The 15,295-nt window shown below is 37.2% G+C and overlaps 1 protein-coding gene across 10 annotated transcripts in view; it reads right to left on the reverse strand.

Moving 5' to 3' along the window:
• Positions 1-15,295, reverse strand: part of LOC103978134 (uncharacterized) — a 41,025-nt gene continuing 25,730 nt past the window's right edge. For all 10 annotated transcript variants that reach the window (XM_065135916.1, XM_065135915.1, XM_065135914.1 and 7 more), the window contains 5 exons: positions 9,926-10,030; positions 5,841-7,958; positions 3,027-3,590; positions 2,726-2,933; positions 1-1,296 (listed from right to left, as the gene is read on the reverse strand). In XM_065135916.1, coding sequence (XP_064991988.1) covers positions 383-1,296; positions 2,726-2,933; positions 3,027-3,590; positions 5,841-7,958; positions 9,926-10,030 — 3,909 coding nt within the window. In that variant the 3' untranslated portion in view covers positions 1-382. The remainder of the gene's footprint in view (positions 1,297-2,725; positions 2,934-3,026; positions 3,591-5,840; positions 7,959-9,925; positions 10,031-15,295) is intronic.

Below are 15,295 nucleotides of genomic sequence, written 5' to 3' on the forward strand. Positions count from 1 at the left end.
TGCACCAAGTTTTGTCTGAATTCACAAAAGCTCCACAATGGAGGCTGACTACAAAAGTTTGTATAAACTTGTACAAGAAAATATATATAAAAAAATAAATATCTTAGCATTGCTGTTTAGGGACTACAAACATTCTGACCAGAATGGTCAGCTGACTCCGGGATTAGACGGAGCCACGACAAAAAATTGATCGTGTTCTCCAATTCTATGATGGAATACAATAAAAGAGGCTGAGGTAAAATATTTACCAGCAGCAACCCCTCACAACAAGGTTGCTACCTGTAAGATGTCACTTCAGGCTCATGTCTTCGCTTCAGGCTCAACATATCTGAGGTTGTGTTAGTTACGGTGACAAACTAAAATATGCTTATCTACAAAATGATCAATCATCATCTGATATGCAAACTACATCCGAGTTAGAAGGGGGCACGTCGACAACACCACATGGCTCAACACAAGGCTGAGAGAATGCAGGAGCTGTCGATGTAGGTTTGGTTGCAAGCCAACTATCAAATGATGAAACCAAATCAGTAAACTGAGAGATAGACCGGTTAACACCTATGGAGTTCCCAACACCCATGGGCAACTCAGAATAAAATGGGGAGGCATCCTGACAAACTGATACAGTGTTGGAAATGTGTGACTGTCCAAAATGGGGATCCGTGCATGGCTGTGCAGTAGGCATGGGCGCAACTTGTCCCATGGTGGCCGAAAGTACATCGGCATGGGGCTGCTGATGACTGGTCATGGATGTGTTAGCTCTAAATCGTTGGAGATGTGGAGCAGGCGCACGGGTTTCACTTCTGATTTGAAGGTTTGGCTGTGGGGGAACCATTGGGCATAAGTGAGCTCTAGCTGAATTACTTGGGTAGACTGAAGATGTCCAGCGGGCTGCCTGACCAGAAGGGATCAGTGGAGCTTGGAGTCTGACTGACGCAAGCGAGCCTGGGACCTGACCATAAGGGATCGGTGGAGCTTGGAGTCTGACTGACGCAAGCGAGCTTGGGACCTGACCATAAGGGATCGGTGGAGCTTGGAGTCTGACTGATGCAAGCGAGCTTGGGGCCTGACCATAAGGGATCAGTGGAGTTTGGAGTCTGACTGATGCAAGCGATCCTGGGGTCTGACTAGAAGGGATCATTGGAGTTTGGAGTCTGACTGATGCGAGCGAGGATGGGGCTGCAGCTGGTGGTGGGGTAGCTGGGAGTGGCATAGGAGTGGAAGTTGATGCTGACACAGATCTCTGGATAAACTGAGGTTGGGATGACTGAAGTAACTGCTGCAATGTTTGGTGACCTGGAATTCAAAGAGTAGAGTGGAAAAGAATGATATCAGTTTCTGCTCAACAATGACATAATGATCAACACAAATTAGCACATAAGTAAACAAGTATGAGCAAGAAAATATGTTCAAGCCTATGCTAGAGTAGAAGAAATGAGATGACAGCCTCAAGCTCTGAGAGAAAAAAGATCAACAGCAACAACAATAATAAAGCTATGTCCTTACTCCTTAGTTAAACTAAGTATCTAAATCCTTATATATAGTTTCTAATAATTTTTTTTAGGTCTCCCTCCACCTAAGTTGCTAAGCAAGTCTCAGAAATCGAATAAAGAAATGTGGCTATAAACTAACAATTTGATTCTTGGTGGCTATCCTCCAATCAGTGGTAAAACAAACCAGTAAACAGTGTCCCATTAACATGTTCTTTCCCTAACTTCCACAGCAAACGCATGAAGTTACTTATTTGACCATGTTCAACCAATTGAAAAGGGAACCAATTTTGTCTGTATATAATTTGACTTCATCAAGTTAGATGCACATATTGAAAAACCCAATGGCAGCCACGATTCCAAGTACCAAGTTATTCGGCTAACTACATGGCTTTTGTTAGCAATCCTCCCACCTCCTGTAAAATACTCTACTAAATAATGTCCCATTGCATGTTCTTTCCTTAATCGACAGCAGAATCATGAAGATAGTTGATAGTCCAAATTCAATGCTATGAAAGGACCTCTTGTATTTGTATATAGACTTCATGATGTTCAATGCACATGAAATACATATAATGATGGATCAACTGGAAAAGTAATGTTATGTGAATGGGTTGTGAATAATGGAATCATATCCACCTTTCAAAATTACTTATATTACTACTCTAGGTGGGAAAAACAAAATGTCATCATGCATTTGACATGCAGGAACTTAATAAGTGGTCATATTACAAGAATGTGTTTTCATATATAAATGTACATACAAACATACATATAACATAAGATGGGCCTAAACATCGTTTGATTTTACATGGTTGTCCAATGAAGTAAATGATGATCTATCCACGTCCTCCAAGCATATCATTAATTATGATATAGTTCAATTGAAAGAACTAGAATAATTGTTTAGGATTTTTGACATGAACCACTCACGACAACCCCCATTTCCTCCACCAAACATTTCATACATATGCCCACGAAAATTTGCATCTATAAACTGAGTTAAAACACTTTCTACAAGAATTTTAAACGCAAATAGTTTTATATATTGATAAATAATAGATATACGTGATTATTAAGAAGAAGGTAGAACTTTAAAAGCCATGAAAGTTAGATGTGATACACATGTACATTAGCTGGACAAAAAAAGTTGAAAAGGACAAGAAGATGCTGCACTGTTTTCATCCATAAAACTGAAGTGCCAAGCTAATTTAAATTAGCTTTGTGTTCCATACCTCTAGAAGATGAAGTTCCTCCCTTATTTTCAATAAATTTGGCTCTAAATTCTTCAGCTAAAACCTGATTCATGGAAACTTTGTTGTAAATGGTCTCAAGAACCTCCTTGCTACAAAGAAACTCTGACTCTGCATCTTGAAGTAACATATCATACTTTCTCCTGACCTTCTCCAACTCTTGATCACACTCATATTTAAGACGCAATTTCTGTGAAAAGATGAAACAAGACACAACTATTAATAATAGTTGAGCATAAATTAACAGGCAAAATGACTCAGAAATAGGTGACAGAAAACAAACCCTATCATCATGCATCTTAGTAATTTTATCCTGATGCATCCGTATGCTAGTCAGTTCATTTTTCAATGGTTCGGGTTGAAGCCCTTGCGTTGGCATCAACTGTGCAAGTGGAAAGAGAGGGTAGTGAACTGATTCTGGCTGAGAAGTGCTTCTTGGCTCTTCAATGATGCTTCTTTGTGATCTTGTATCTGAATTTGGTAAAAATGAATGATCAACAAACTGGGATACAAGAGGATGAGGATTAACCTGCCCAACCAGTTCAGATGACAATACAATTGGTTCCTGCATTGGCATATCATTTTGATGGGATAAATGCTGTATCTGATCAGAAAGCTCTTCTTCAGTTCCAGATGCAGCTATGCTTTCTTGAACGTGTGATACCAAGGGCACGACGGTACATACAGGCAATGGATCGTGAGAAGAATTTGAGACAGTCATGTTATGATTGGTAAGATCAACGGTGCCAAAATCAGCCAAATTTGGAGTTTCTTGGAGAGAGCCACTGCCTTGGACCTCTAAACCAGCAGAGTTTTCAAGCCTCTCATGCCGACTAAAATGTGGTGCCTGTTCATGCACAACCAGAAGTAGAATTTGCTCAGTGTGTCAGTACAAATACAATAATGCACAAACCTAACTGGCATAACTCCCCCTTGTCCAACTAAATCAATCAAAACTTGTACTAATGGCACCAAAGAATTGAGAGAATAAAAGTTAAATTAAACTGAAGTGACAGATGATACTTGAAAAGAGGTCTTGAATATTCATATTAAGAAACCTAGCTACAATTAATGTGAAAACGATCAAAATTCACTAACTGAAGGCCTACAGAAAGAAATCAACAAATAACAATTAAATATCAAGACAGTACTGAGAGAAAAAATGAAGCTGAAACCAACAGCACTGAGAGAAAAAAAGATAAACATCAAGACAGTAAAAGTGCTCATCATAATGGTAATAAATGAAATGGAATTCAGTGGAAAATTATGAATACTCCAAGTTCAGTTCACTGCTAGCCAGATTCAAAAAAACACTTCTAAGTTCAAATTAAAGTTGTGTTACATTGACGGAATAAGCAGTGATATAAAAGCACAGTCCCAACTATTTAAAAGCTACAGTCAATTTAATCCACTCAGACAATAAAATGTGCATTTTAATTACAATCCTAAATACAATTGTTTATAGGACAATAAATGTTCAGTTTCATTACTTACAAATGCCAGGTACTATTGACATTAAATACCAGTTTAAGTACTAAAGATATTTTATAGTCCTTCAAAAAGAGGCAGAAGTTTAGCTGCAACAACCCAACTGATATTGCTTTCTTTTAAAATTTACAAAATATGGTACATGCGATTGCAATACTTCCATGCACGATGCAGGATATTTGACTGCTAACTAGGAACCATGGATGTGCACATGAGACACAGCACACACACTGAAAAAATTCAAAAATACAAAGCAGGCATGGCATGGAACATACACATCAATCAAAGTACATATTTATGACTACCATATATGAACTCAAAGCAGGGATCATGGCATGGCATGTCCACAACAATCGAAGTAAAATATTTTATAACTACAATATATGAACTAAAAACAGGGATCATAACTTGTAGCTGTGCTTTAGAAGTCCCTCACATTGTGCTATTACTTCGAAATGCTTTCTATTAAATCTTTGTTTTTTATACCAACAAATATAAAAAAACTCTGCGGGACAAGGTCCTATAAGTTTATCTCAGACTTGCCATAGAAAATGTAGAACGATGCTACCATAGACCACAAGTCAGCCCAAAAGCCACAACTTTGATGGTTCAAATAATAACCGTGTTAAAGAGGGAAAAAAGTAACAACCCTATCCTATCCAACCTAAAACACAGCTCCCTATTCTCCCCGAAGGGCCCCATTTTCCCCCTTCTCTTCTTACGTATGGCCACATAACTGTCAGCTTCCCTGAAAAACTAGAGCAAGTGACACCAGTTGCAGGTACAACCTCAGCAACATTTGGGTCTGTTTACCTTCTATCTTGTCCACCATTACTCAGTTGATTGTTGGGCAGAAGGGGAACAAACAGGATTCAGGGGAGTTCCTTTTCCCCTTTTAGCAGACTCAATGAGCACAGCATAAAATTGGACATGCTCTTGCTATATCTGATGTTTATCCATGTCAGACACTTGTCAGATATGACATGTATGTGATTCCCATGTATGTGCTTCTTAAACTGCTAGTGATAGTTCAAGACTTAATGTTCACATGCAACTAAATGCAAGGATTGCCACTCTGGTGTGTTGACCAACATAAAGTGTTGCCATTGCAAAAACTAGTATGAGCCTGTATATGTTTAACTAAGCAGAATACTGATAGTGCAATCAAGTGCTCAAACAAGGATTAAATTTCTTTGATTAATGCACCTGCACCAGAATATGTAAATAAGCAAGCGTGATTTTTTCTTCATCCCAACATCAAATGTCACCTCTGCCCTCCTGTTTAATGGATATCTGAAATTTGACATAATTGACTTTGCTTAATCATGACTATCAAAATTGATCTCTAATGATATATCATCCATCTATATTACAACAACTACCTGTCTAACAGAACAAGCAAAATTGATTGAGAATTTACTTGAACATATTAAACCTTTTACAGATGTTCCAAAGTCAAGTAAGATCAGTTGGTTTAACAAGGTATCACTTTTCAGAATATTTAATACAATTAACATAGTACAAGTTTATTGATCTTTCTTCCAAAAACTGAAAATTATGGATAATTAAAAGATCCTTTTTGGACATGCTCATAGTTCCACAAACGCACCTGACATGGTGAACCATCATTCTGAAAACCAGTATGACAGTCTGCCTGATTTTGCAAGAGGGCAGTATTGAAGCTTGCATCCTCACCGTCATTCATACTTCTACCTTCTTCAATGCTTCCCAATGGACAAAAACTCGAGCATAAAATATCAGAATTTTCTGCACCTCTCTGCTTCTCAGTTTCAACAGTTGCTGGTGTGCTAGAGTTGATAGGTATGTCATCAGCCTCAATGATCACTGGGTTCATGACAAGTGCCTCAGAAGGAAGAGATTCAGTTCCTATGGTCAAGTCAACTGTCTTTGAAGGTGGAAGAGTTGATGGAACTTCCAAAGGTGTCACTCTTGGTTCAAATTCCGTTTCAGTTACATACATAACATTCGACTGAGAAACCAATGAATTGATTTGATTGGGCAGGCATCCAGATCGTTCAGGAGGAAAAACTGTCGGCCCTTCAGAGGTTTTAGAATTCAAACAACTTGTTACCAAGTCAGCCACAGTGATTAGCTCACCAGTTTGCTTATTTTGAAGAGGCCCAGATTCCTTGGAGTCAGAAGGAAGAGATTCAGCCTCGGTAATCACTGAGTTCATGACAGGTGCCTCAGAAGGAAGATATTCAGTTCCTATGGTCAAGTCAACAATCTTTGACGGTGGTAGAGTTGATGGAACTTCCAAAGGTGTCTCTCTTGGTTCAGATTCAGTTCCAGTTACATACATAACATTGGACTGAGAAACCAATGAATCAATTTGATTAGGCAGGCATCCAGATCCTTCAGGAGGAAAAACTGTAAGCCCATCAGAGGTTTTAGAATTCAAACCACTTGTTACCAAGTCAGCCACAGTGATTAGCTCACCAGTTTGCTTATTTTGAAGAGGCCCAGATTCCCTGGATTCAGAAGGAAGAGATTCAGCCTCAATGATCACTGAGTTCATGACAGGTGCCTCAGAAGGAAGAGACTCAGATTCAGTTCCTATGGTCAAGTCAACTGTCTTTGAAGGTGGAAGAGTTGATGGAACTTCCAAAGGTGTCTCTCTTGGTTCAGATTCAGTTTCAGTTACATACATGACATTGGACTGAGAAACCAACGAATCGATTTGATTTGGCAGGCATCCAGATCCTTCAGGAGGATAAACTGTCGGCCCTTCAGAGGTTTTCGAATTCAACCCACTTGTTACCAAGTCAGCCACAGTGATCAGCTCACCAGTTTGCTTATTTTGAAAAGGCCCAGATTCCCTGGAGTCATATATTCTGTTTCGCAAACCATCATGAGCTTCATCCTGGTTCGCTAATTTGAGTTCCTCCAACCTGAATCCAGAATCAGACAAAGGAATGCTATCAAAAGACTCTATTAGTTTGCCAGTCTTAGCTTCTTCTATCCAATGATTCTTTATCTGTTGCTCTTTGTCCCTTGCAAATAACTGCATGTCTTTAAGTTTTTTATACTGGCAATCCATTTGCTTCTCAAGTCCAGTCATTTTTTTCATAAACTCTTCTTTAAGCAATCTAATCTTGTCATTTTTATCAGCTGAATCCATAACCAAATCATTAATAAGTTCTAAGTCTTTCTCATGTGCCTTCTTCAGATTCAATTCCAACTTTTCCTTGTGCATATTAAAGTCTGTAATTTCTTGCTGTTGCCTGAGAGAGAGATCTTCTTCCCTTCTTGAACAAACTTTGTTAATCAAATCAATTCGTTTCTTTAGAAGTTTGTCCTTCAGAGACCCAAGGTCCTCGTGCAGATTTGCAGGAGTTCCAAGAACAGGAACCTGCCCCAGAAACATTGGTTGTTCAAAAGCACAATGACTTTGGGAACTCTCTTGAAGTTCACCTTTCTCAATATCATGAAGATTAGATTCTGCGGAATTTGGAGTTGTCTCACAAGAAGGTTCTCCAGTAAGATCTATACCAGATACTGACCGCCCTGGTTCTGATGTATTGGGCTCATTTTTCCTCATGAAAATGTTATTTTGACCTAAAAAAATCTTCTTTAGCCTTCGCAATTTAGAATAAACATTAGAAGCCTGCTCTTCATTGCATGTGTAGTTCAAGTACTTCTTTGCAAGTGTGAGTGATTCTCTGTGATCAATCTTCTGATTTAAGAAAGAAGCAGCTCGCCAACACTTATGGTTCCCAAACACATTAAGAACAATTAGAAATTTACAAAAGCAGTAGATTTCACACTACTTGCTAATAGAAACTCAAACAAACCATTAGAAAGCTCTATAAAAGCTTAGAACAAATCTACAGTTAGAAACACAGAGAGCTGCCAGAACATTTAATAGGTCTGGCATATACAATAGCCATACAACCAAATTACAGAATTATAGACCAAAAGTCATTCGGAAGATCTATAAAAGCTTAGAACAGAACTATAGTAAGAAACATGGAAAGCCACCAGAACATTTAATTTTCAAGTAATGGGTCTGGCATACAAAACGAAATAACCAAATTGCAGAATTCAACAACAAAAAAAAAATTAATGTCCCAATTATTTGGAGTCAGTTGTATGGATCTTTTCAACAAATAAATCAAGGCTGACCGCACAACTGTCTTATAAAATTTTCAAAAAGGCATGATGATGACACAAAATCATAGCATCTTTCTCCGCGTGATCCAGCCAATTTTATAGAATAATGTCTTCATCAATCTCTCATACCTGTCGAATAACAGATCTAAATAGATAAAACTTTCACTTAATGACCTTATTCATTCATCCTAGTTAAAACCTAAGTTCTCCTCACAGTATTTTTAAAAGTAAAGCACGATCCCAAATTTAATTAATTGAAGAATCAGGTTAAATATCAAATTGATTACTATTTTCCAATGATCACCTTTGCTTTATAAGTATATACAATCTGCTGTCTATATCCCTAGACTGTCATTATTTATAATGGTCAAATCCCTGCCTAAGTTCCAATTGTTTAATGTACAAAATATGGATTGCCTAGTGAAAACCATCCAACTTCACTTCTGAATGCCCACCCCCGGCGACAAATAGGCGAGTGCTCGAGCCTCGCCTCACCTAGGCAAGCACTCAAGTGCTCGATGACTTTTCACTGGACACAATACCATTTATTTTTATTTTATTATTATTTTACGCAATGATATTATGAAGTATGGAATGCTACAAGATGCTTGGGATGGAGTGATGTATGCTACCTCTATAACTAAAGAGGTTATTTCCAGGTTTTGAATTCTGGTCACTCCAGTCGTAAAGAGCAACCTTAACATTGTACCAAGTCCACTCTTTAGATATTGATCCTTATATTAAAAGCAAATAGTGATTAGCCCAGTCCAACTAGTCGGTCACATTATATGATACACCAGAAATAATGCAACAATCAATCAAAAATTATGGGGCAATTTTCGAGCAATTGTAAGCTTAGTTGGGCAAAAACCAACACAAAAAAAATTAAAACAAACCCATCTGTTAAGAATTTCACCTTATAAAATTAATTCATGTTTTTGAAAATTTTGGAAGCAAAAGTATTTGTTTCACTAAAAACAAAAACATAAAACCAATGACCATGAGATATAGAAATAAGCAATGCAAGTATCTAATGTTAAGGTAGTCAAAGTAGTAACAGGATTGGACTTTGTTGATACAATAAATTAAACACCAATTGGGTGCTTAATTTCTTGTAACATTTTTAAAAAGGAAATTCAGAAATCCAAAACACAACTGAAACATGGATATTAAATAACAATTTTATGTTTTTTCTCCTATGAATTGTTTTTATTTTATCTAAATTGTGGTTTTATAGAATGTTACAGGAAAAGAAGAAGTACCCAAAAAAAAACAAAAGAAGTTACCCATTTTTCTTCGGTCTCTCCCCACCAATTTAGTTTCACCACAAAAAACTCTTCTTCCAAAAAACTCTTCTTACATTCTAAGACGAAAAATGAAATAAAAAAAAGGCATAGTGGCCCTTAATTTTTCAGAAACTTCTTTTTCTAGTAACTTGTAGCCATAAAATCCTCATAGTGTATATCTGAAAGCACACATCAAAAGCTATCAATTTGAAGTCCAAGAACATGCTAAATACTTGCACATTAAAACTAGTAGAAAACTGGTGGTTGCTCTAACCAGTGATATCTTGAAGGCCTGCAATATCATTTCTGGTTCGGGACTAACATGATGATTATTCATTATGTAGTCGAGAAACACTTGAGCCACATCACTGACATTCACCTGCACATAAAATTCATTAGCATCCAACAAAGGAACATCATAAAACATATCATATGCATGTATCATGACTATAAATGAATCAAGTATCTTATCGCCAAAAGAATACACTCACGAAATCGTATTATTCTGAACTATAGTTTCATTTCACCACAAGATTCATAATGCTGATTAACTCACATGTTTGTCATCTAACAAACATTCAACTAAGTTTCTTATGACCACCTTAACTAAAACTAATTAACAATATTATAGTGCAACATGTGATCCAAGCACATAGGGCAAGCTTATATTTAGGAGGCTGTTTGCTAATGTTGCCACTGCCACCTATTGACATGAGTGCTGCGTCATCTATGTCAACAACATATAAGTTGATGGTAAAACTATTTACCAGATAAGCAGCAAAATCAATTAAAGATAACTGAACCTTTTCTCCCTCTAATCTACCTGCCTCAACTATCACAACAGATTACTCCATGATGGCTTGTCACGAATTATCTTCATGACCTTCAAATATTTCATCCTACGGAAAGCATGAGATAGCTAGCTACAACAGGCAGCCCTTATGTGGCAATAGGGCATGTAGCATCAGGTGATTTGCAGGCTACTACGCATGTGAGACCAGAAGTCTGTGGGTCAGCTACTAGCTAATCAGCCTGCCGGGTTCAGGGCTACAGGCTGAGCTGATGCGCCTGGTTGAAGCTGTAGGCTGAGCTGCGCTTGTGCAGCCCAAGCTGTAGCTACAATCACATGTTTGCAGCATGGTTCGCCTTACCGGTGCACCGATCGGCCATCGGTACGGTACGTACGAAACCATACTGATGTATCAACACAATATGATAGGGTATACCGACAAACTGATATATACTGGTCATACCGGTCCCCTGTCGGATCAGTACATATGCTCATCCTGGACAGTATGTTATGATACAACAAATCTTGGTTTGTAACACAACTGCAATTTGCTGCTGGCCAGGTACCCTTGTCGGCTAGCTACAGTAACATGTTTGCAGCCCAACTGTAATTTACTACCAGCCAGGTCCCCTTATTGGCTAGAAAACAAATGCTTAAAAGTGGAAGAAATCAAATTCATTATTAATTGAAGATTGCAAATCTTTACTAAAGGCTCATCTCTATAAAAATGGAAGTTTATCAATCAAGAATATCATCAATAAAGGGAGATTATTTTTCGAATCAAAGTAGAATTATTACCTTCTTCAATGAGAACACATTATATATTTAATTGATACGATTGTAATATTTCTTATTCTTGTAATTTTTTTCTTTTTATTCTTATACTTGAGATTATAAAAAGGGCTAGAACAATGTAATGGAATCAATGAGAAGATGAACTGAGTCCTTTCCCACCTTATGTGAGTGGTACGAGGTCACAATTATTTTTTCGATGGAATGAGTCCATTGTTCACATGCGAGACGTGGTGGAGGTGTGAGACCTTTATACAAGGAGTTTGCTCCTTGAGCCAAAGTGAGTCCGGAAATTATCCTTTATTTTTTCTATTATCATTTGGCATTATCTTTCTCTTCTCTCTTCTTATCTCTCTATTTTCAAAAAAAAAATCCGTTGTTACTCAATCATCATGTCATGTTTCATTCCTTTCCTTTTTTTTCCTTTTTTCTCCAAGGATCCACGACAAGCTTCTTTTCTTATTTTCTAATGACCTAGACAAAAATAATGTTTCCCATGTTCTAAACTCACTTGATACAAAGAAACAAGAGTGCAAAAGACATCTAGATTGAGTTAAATCACAATAATGCACCTACACATGGACGAACAAGGCCTAAAAGAAAAAAGAATGTATTGAAAGCAAGGATTGCAATTTCGATCCGTACTGATGCATATCAATTACACGCCAAGGCATACTGACAGTACACCAAAAATCATTAAAAAAACTTTAAAAATACTTGAAAAATAGAAAAAAGTTAAAGTAGGGTTTTTAAATTAGAAATAAATATATTAGTATAGTTTTAGCAAAAATAAAATAAATTGACCCAATATCGATCAAATTTTGATTAAATCATCATTAAAACCACTAGTCACAATTGGGTTCTAAATTTCAATGTGTACCACCAAGTACGAGTGGTGCATATCGATCCGAGAGGATATCAATACATGGACTGCCCTCTACAGGGCAGTACCAGTGTTTTGACCTCGTATCGAGCGATACGGGATCTATGCCGAACTGTAACGGTTAAGTTTGACTGTTACCGAGGTGTACCGATCGGTACGCCTCGGATTTTGATCGTTATCAATGCGTACCAATTGTTAACTCCAAGTATTTTTGGAGGTTTTTCAATTCTTTTTTAGTGTATCACCGGTATGCCCTCGTGTACTATTGGTACGTCTCGATACATACCGTACCGAGCAAGGCTTGGTACACCAGTATGGACCAAAATTAAGAACCTTGAATCACAACATTAAAAATCTTAATTAAAAATACCATCACAAACATATGATCCAATCCTTAATGTACATGAAATATAAAGATTTGACTTATTAAGTGTTTAATCATGAAAAAAATCAATATTAAGCATACTAATCATAATATTAAAGACCTTAATTACTCCCTAATTAATACTATTCTACCATTAAAAACATATCAAACAACATATTAGATATTAAGTAATACACCCCATAAAATAGGCTTAATCATCTCATAAATCAATAAAAATCTAGAAAGAGAATGCATATCTCTTGATTAGAGTGTTCTTCCTCTTAATCATCCTAAATTAGTCTCCTAAATTTGATCCAATTCACAAATCGTAGCTTTGTTGATTTTAGGAGAGTAAAAATTTGAGAATAAGAAAGACATATGAGTGAAAAAATATTAAAAGAGTTTAAGAGAATGAGAGAGTGATATGAGTTGAAATAAGGGGGCGGGAAGGGTTTAAAAACCCTTTTCTAAGCCTTAAACGGTCAAATTGACTATTTGAAAAAATAAGACAATCTTAGCCCTTGATCGGTAATGGTTGAAATACAATCGTTACCAGCTAGTACAGGTCGAGAATGGTCAGCTTTCGACCATTACCGCCTAGTACAAACTTCATATCGCCCAATACGAAGTCAAGTGATCGATACCACCTAAGAGAGGGAGATTCGTGTATCGATACCCTATCAGATCGATATGTACCACCTGTACAGGGTAGTATGTATCGGTACAACAAACCATGATTGAAAGTATAACAATCAGATTTCGACTATTATCGCCTGATACAGACCCCGTATCGCCTGATACGTAGTCAAATGATCAGTACCACCAGATAGAGGGCAATCCATGTATTAGTATCCTATCAGACCGGTATGTACTTCTCGTATAAGACGGTATGCATCGGTATGGCAAACCATGATTGGAAGTATAGAAAGATGACATTCTTACAACCAACGACCAATATTATTTAATCAACATGAACAAACCAATTGCTAAATAAATCATTATGAGAAATAAAAGATATCAATCCCGGAGAAAATCAATAAGAGAAGAATCAATAAGAGAAGACACGATTTCAAGTTCATAGGATTCCTACCTTTCTCCCTCTTGGTGATGTCACCATATTCTACTCTCTGTCAATAGTCTTGCTTCCCTTGAAAATTCAAGAGGAGGGCGATCATATGGGAATCTGTAGAAAGGATGACCAACTCCAACTCTCAATTCAAAATCCTAATCCACCAAATTTAGAATCGAATTAAGAATCTAGGTTTTAGATCAACTAAAATTCTTTCCTTAAATCCAAGGTTCACCGTATCGTGGCATACTGCCTAGTACAAGCAGTACATATTGATCCGATAGAGAACTGGTACAGACGATACATACTGGTTTGTCGGTATGCCCCACTGTACCAAATGTTAATACATCGATATAGTTTGGTATATACCGTAGCGACAATTAGTCGGTACACTGGTACAATCTGATCAAATTAGGAATGCCACCCTAAACAAAAAATAAAACTACTACCCATAGTTAAATCCAAGTGAAAATCTAAGTATAAGGCAATCTTCTAGTTCATGATTCACAAGATAGGTATCGAGATCGATGAAATCAATCAAATAAAATGGCGGAATCTAGATTGCTAGAGAAAAAATTCAAAAACAAAATGTAAAATCATAAAAATAACAAAATAATAGAAACTTATTAATGAAAATTATGAAAATAAAAATATTATATGCTAAAAGATTCGTTTAGCTAACTTTATTGAAAATGCCTAACTTTAATGAAAGAAAACATATGAAACAGGCATATAAAAATACTATGAAAAATAAGAGATTAATTCAATAATTATGAAAGTTTAAAAAATTAATCATGTAATGAAAAGATGTCATATATGTCAAACAAAAGATTTAGACAAGCACCTAAGACTTCGAGATTAAACTCAAATCCTATTATAATTTATGATGGCATCAATACTTGCTTAAGAGACTAAGAGCTTCTCCGTCTTCTTTTATCCTCACCCTTTGACTCTTTCCTCTTTGTCTATGACAAAGTAGAAGGCCAACATAAAAAAAAGGTCCTATATGACAAATGGAATGGTTTAAATCAAAGAATGCAACCGGCCAATATTCACCGATTCAACTTCTGACCAACATATGGAGCAACCCAATTTCGAGCAATTCATGTGCAATTTATGACTCACCACTCGATAAGCACTATGAATTGGGCCATAAGGCTTGTGAACCGAGCTTACCACCTAGTTTTGGTAATGGGCTTGGATTGAGAGGTAAGATCAGCTCAGTCTATTTTTTGTTTTTTTAATTTTAAAACTGAAAAAAAAGAGAACCTTAAGTTCCCCTACTTCCACGCCTCTCCTCTTATTCTTTTTTAGGGTAGTCATATTGGGTAAAAATTGGCCAACTTATTATTACTCTAACCAGGAAAGTTAAGGAGTTCCTTGGGTGCTCACCCAGGTGCCTAGGCGAGGCAAGGCCCGAGCACCCAATAAGTGGGCCAATTGAGCGCCTTCACTTGAGCACAGCTTAGGCGTGCACTTGGACCCAGACATTAGGTGACCCAAGCGCCTGACTGGTTCAAATCAAGCCGAAACGAGCCAAATCACTAGATCTGTTCGTATGGAACCAAATCAACGAATGTTCATTTGCAAACACGAATTAGACACGATGAGACAATGACACCTAGAAACCTAATCGGCGAACGACAACTCTTCCTTTCTTCCTTTGCATGGGCAAACGACGACGATAGTAGCATCTTCCTCCAGTGAGCTCATCGTTGGTATCTCTCCTCCTTCGTCATCATGCAC

The sequence above is a fragment of the Musa acuminata genome, chromosome BXJ3-1, assembly GCF_036884655.1.
Source record: "Musa acuminata AAA Group cultivar baxijiao chromosome BXJ3-1, Cavendish_Baxijiao_AAA, whole genome shotgun sequence".
Taxonomy (NCBI): domain Eukaryota; kingdom Viridiplantae; phylum Streptophyta; class Magnoliopsida; order Zingiberales; family Musaceae; genus Musa; species Musa acuminata.